We start from the raw sequence: 3,889 nt of genomic DNA, 5'->3' as shown, positions 1-3,889 counted from the left end.
AAGAAGTAATTACTGAAATAAATCCGGAAAGAAAGTAACAGTAGCAAAGTAACAGTGTATTGTGTGTGGGAGAGTTACAAATGACGTCTCCCCTTCCTATTTATAAGAAAAATAGGATTTTATTCAACCTAATGACGGATTTAAGCTAAAAGCCCAAGCCCGTAAGAGAAACCACTCGATCGAGTGATTTAAAACCACTCGATCGAGTAAACTAAAGCTTAAACCACTCGATCGAGTAGAAAATATACTCGATCGAGTAAATCAATAAATGCAACTACTCGATCGACTAGAAAAAGGACTCGATCGAACAAAATTCTACTCGATCGAGTACTTTCCAGCAACAGTTTCCTGCTTTGCGCACTGAACTTCAAACGGCTGCCATTTCTTCGTTACTTGGGCAAACAGGGTGATTTCGGTGGCGTTGGAAATCTAAGAGGACAAGCTTTCATCTCCTATTGGAATCCCCTGAATATCAGTTGTAGAACTCGAGATATGGCTCTCCAAAGTAGGCACTAGCAATTTGAAGTTCTTCCTTTGCTCGCCTAACTATCTTTCTTCTTTGCGCATCTCAAAATAGCTACATTCCCGCTCCAAATTCACTCTTCCTCCAAATGCATGCTAAACGGACGGTAAAAGTTTTGATTTCACTATTTTCTGGTCCATTCCTGCAAATAAGACAAAATAACCCAAAGTAGCATATTCGGGGCATTTCGTAGCATAAAGCTACGATAAAAGCGTAAAAATACGTGCATAAATAGGCTAAAAAGACTATATAAAATTCACGTATCAATACCCAGGTACTTGAATGGTAGCTGTCCCTCAACAAACCCTGAGACTCTCAAAATATCCTGTTTTATATGCTCAGGCACACCCTGGAAATATGCATTAGACTTGGTGGAACTTACCTTCAACCCAGATGCATTGGAGAAGGTAGAGAAGGACTTTAATAGGATCATCATGGATTGAGCATCACCCCTGCTAAAGAGTAGGACATCATCTGCAAACATCAGGTTTGCCAAATTTAATTCTTTGCAAAGAGGGTGATAGTTGAAAGCAAACTTGTTTGCTGCATACTTCAAAGTCCTTGTCAGGTATTTCATGCATAAGGTAAAAGTTAAAGGAGAGAGTGGATATCCTTGTCTAAGGCCCCTCTTGCCTTGAAAATACCCAAACATATCCCTATTTAGAGAGAGTGAGAAGCTAGCAGTGTTGATACACTGCATAACCATAACCTTGAAATCAGCAGGAAATAAAAACTCATCTAGCAGATGTTCAACAAAGGACCACTCTACTGTGTCATAAGCTTTCTGCAAATCAATCTTGAACATACATCTAGGGGTAGCATTTGGCCTTTCATATAATCTGATTAGGTCTTGACAAATAAGGATGTTCTCATGGATGCTCCTATTTTGAATGAAAGCCCCCTGATTTTGATCAATAATACCAGGCAACACTTCAGCTAGTCTAGCACATAGAATCTTTGAAATAATTTTGTAGATGACATTACAGCAGGCTATTGGACGGAACTGCATTACACTTTGGGGTCTCTCACATTTGGGTATGAGTGTAAGATTTGTTGCATTGATTTGCCTAAGAAGTCTTTTCTGGGTAAAGAAATCCTTGACAGCACTGATAACATCTCCACCTCCCATGCATCTTTGACAAATTTACTCGTGTATCCATCAGGTCCAGGGGACTTGATGTCAGGAATGCTGAACAAGGTGTCCCTGATCTCCTTGCCAGTGACAGGTCTAGTCAGCTGCACATAATGGTCTGCATTACACCTAGGACCTTGGTCTATGATTTTCCTATGAATCTTTTTGGTTTTCTGAGAATCACCAAGCAAGTGTTGATAATAATCCAGAAAAGCATTGTGCACCTGCTCTGGGGTGTCACTCAGTTTACCAGTTCTGTCCTCAATCCTGATGACTCTATTCCCATTCCTTGTTTTTTTAGCAATCCATGAAAGTACGCACTATTAGAGTCTCCCTTCTGCATCCATTGCAATTTAGCCTTCTGAGCTAGGAAGCTATCCCTGGCAACACTCATCTCCCTTAAAGTTTTTGAGGCCTCAAACTCTTCAGAAATTAGTTGCAGGTTAGTAGGATCTTTTCCAATCAGTTCCTACAACCTGCAACTCAGAGACCCTTCTCTGCATAATGGAGGTAGAATTCTCAATGTCACTATAGTTCTCCCTGTTCAAAGCTTTCAGTGCAGGTTTCAAAAGTTTCAGATTCTTTGTTAGCCTGAAAAGAGGAGTACCCTGGATACTATTACTCCAACAACGTTTAATAGTAGGTAAAAATTCCTTGGATGCTTCCCACATATTATAATACTTGAAGCTTCTGGCATTCTGGACCTGAGTTGAGCTGCTGATCAGACAAGGAGTATGATCAAGCACGCCCTCAGGCAGGAAATTAGCATATAAATCAGGAAAATGGTCACTCCAAGCTTTATTAGTCATAAATATATCAATCCTGCTATAAATCCTATCTTCAGGCCTTTGCTTATTATTCCATGTAAAGAGTGATCCAATAGCAGGTATATCCACTACTCCACAGTCAATTACACAGTTCCTAAAGGGTTCAATCTCAGCATTAGGGGTATTGCCTCCCACTCTCTCAGTTGCAGATAGCACACAGTTAAAATCACCTGTTATGGCCCAAGGACCATCAACCATCCCTGCAATTCTCCTTAGATGATCCCACAGGGGAGCCCTGTCATGAATGCTATTGAATGCATAGATCATTGTTAAATAAAAGACACTTCTACTCACCACTGCCTCAACCTTCATATGAATAAACTGAGCATTATACTCAAGAAATTGTATCCAGAAGACCTTAAGATCCCTCAGAATCCAAATTCTCCCACTATTATGATACCCATTATTTGTTGAAATGCACCAATTATTGAAATTATTTACAGCTCTAGCATAAGATCTACTCTTCATTTTTGTTTCCAACAACCCAAATAAACCTAATCCCTTATTTTGCAAGAAAAAATTTATGATTTTCTGCTTATTTACCCTATTCATGCCTCTCACATTCCAAAATCCTAATTTATCCATAAGAATTTGGAGGAGAATTACCATTACTACTATCACCACCATTCAGTTTTGAGGGAGAGGCCAAGACATCCTTGTAAGAGTAAGCTCCAAATGATTCAGTGTTGTATCCACTCTTGTCTCCCTCCTGCCTATGCATCTTAACCAATCTTTTGCGTGGTGTAACAGTCCCATCCACCAGCTGGGCTTTTTGAGCAGTGTTCACAATCACATTGCTCTCCGGAGTTTTAACGATAGCACTCTGCTTCACCACTGGCCTCCACACTTTCTTGACTGGCTTTTTAACATAGTTCTCCTGTGTGCATTTCCTACAATGCTCCAAATCATGCCCCATACCCAGGCATTTCTTGCATTTAATAGGCCGCCATTCATACTCTACATCAACTCTTATGATTGAGCCCTTTTCATCTTTGAAGGCAGGTCCTGATCCACAACTAGTTCAACCATGACACGAGCATACCCCAACCTAGTCCTCTCCTCAGTGGCAGCATCACTCTTTATAAACTTCTCAAGCAGACCTGCTATTTTAGGCAATCCTTTACCCCAAAAGTTCAGGGGTAGCTTGTAAATTTGAACCCAAGCAGGAACCGATTTTACATCCTCCTTTGTCATTTCTAAGTGATGTTTGTAATTTTTATATAAAAACTTTTACATTTCATTTGGCAAAAAAATATCGTTAAGAAAATTATGAAAATAACATAATTTGATTCGTTAAAAAACGTTAACATTAGTGTATATATTTCATATAATTTGTACATATATAAAATTGTGTACTTCTTAGTATGTTATACGTCCCACATTAAAAAATACTGTAGAATTATATAA

The 3,889-nt window shown here is 39.2% G+C and overlaps 1 protein-coding gene across 1 annotated transcript; it reads right to left on the bottom strand.

The window, feature by feature from the left end:
* Positions 1-2,098: 2,098 nt before the first annotated feature.
* On the bottom strand, positions 2,099-2,950 carry LOC141636267 (uncharacterized). The gene has a single exon (XM_074446741.1). The coding sequence runs from the start codon at positions 2,948-2,950 to the stop codon at positions 2,099-2,101; it is 852 nt and encodes a 283-aa protein (XP_074302842.1).
* Between the last annotated feature and the right edge of the window lie 939 nt (positions 2,951-3,889).

This window comes from Silene latifolia, chromosome 2 (assembly GCF_048544455.1).
Source record: "Silene latifolia isolate original U9 population chromosome 2, ASM4854445v1, whole genome shotgun sequence".
In the NCBI taxonomy this organism is placed as follows: Eukaryota; Viridiplantae; Streptophyta; class Magnoliopsida; order Caryophyllales; family Caryophyllaceae; genus Silene; species Silene latifolia.
Note: the sequence above shows the minus strand (reverse complement) of the source record. Positions and strands in the feature narration are given on the sequence as shown.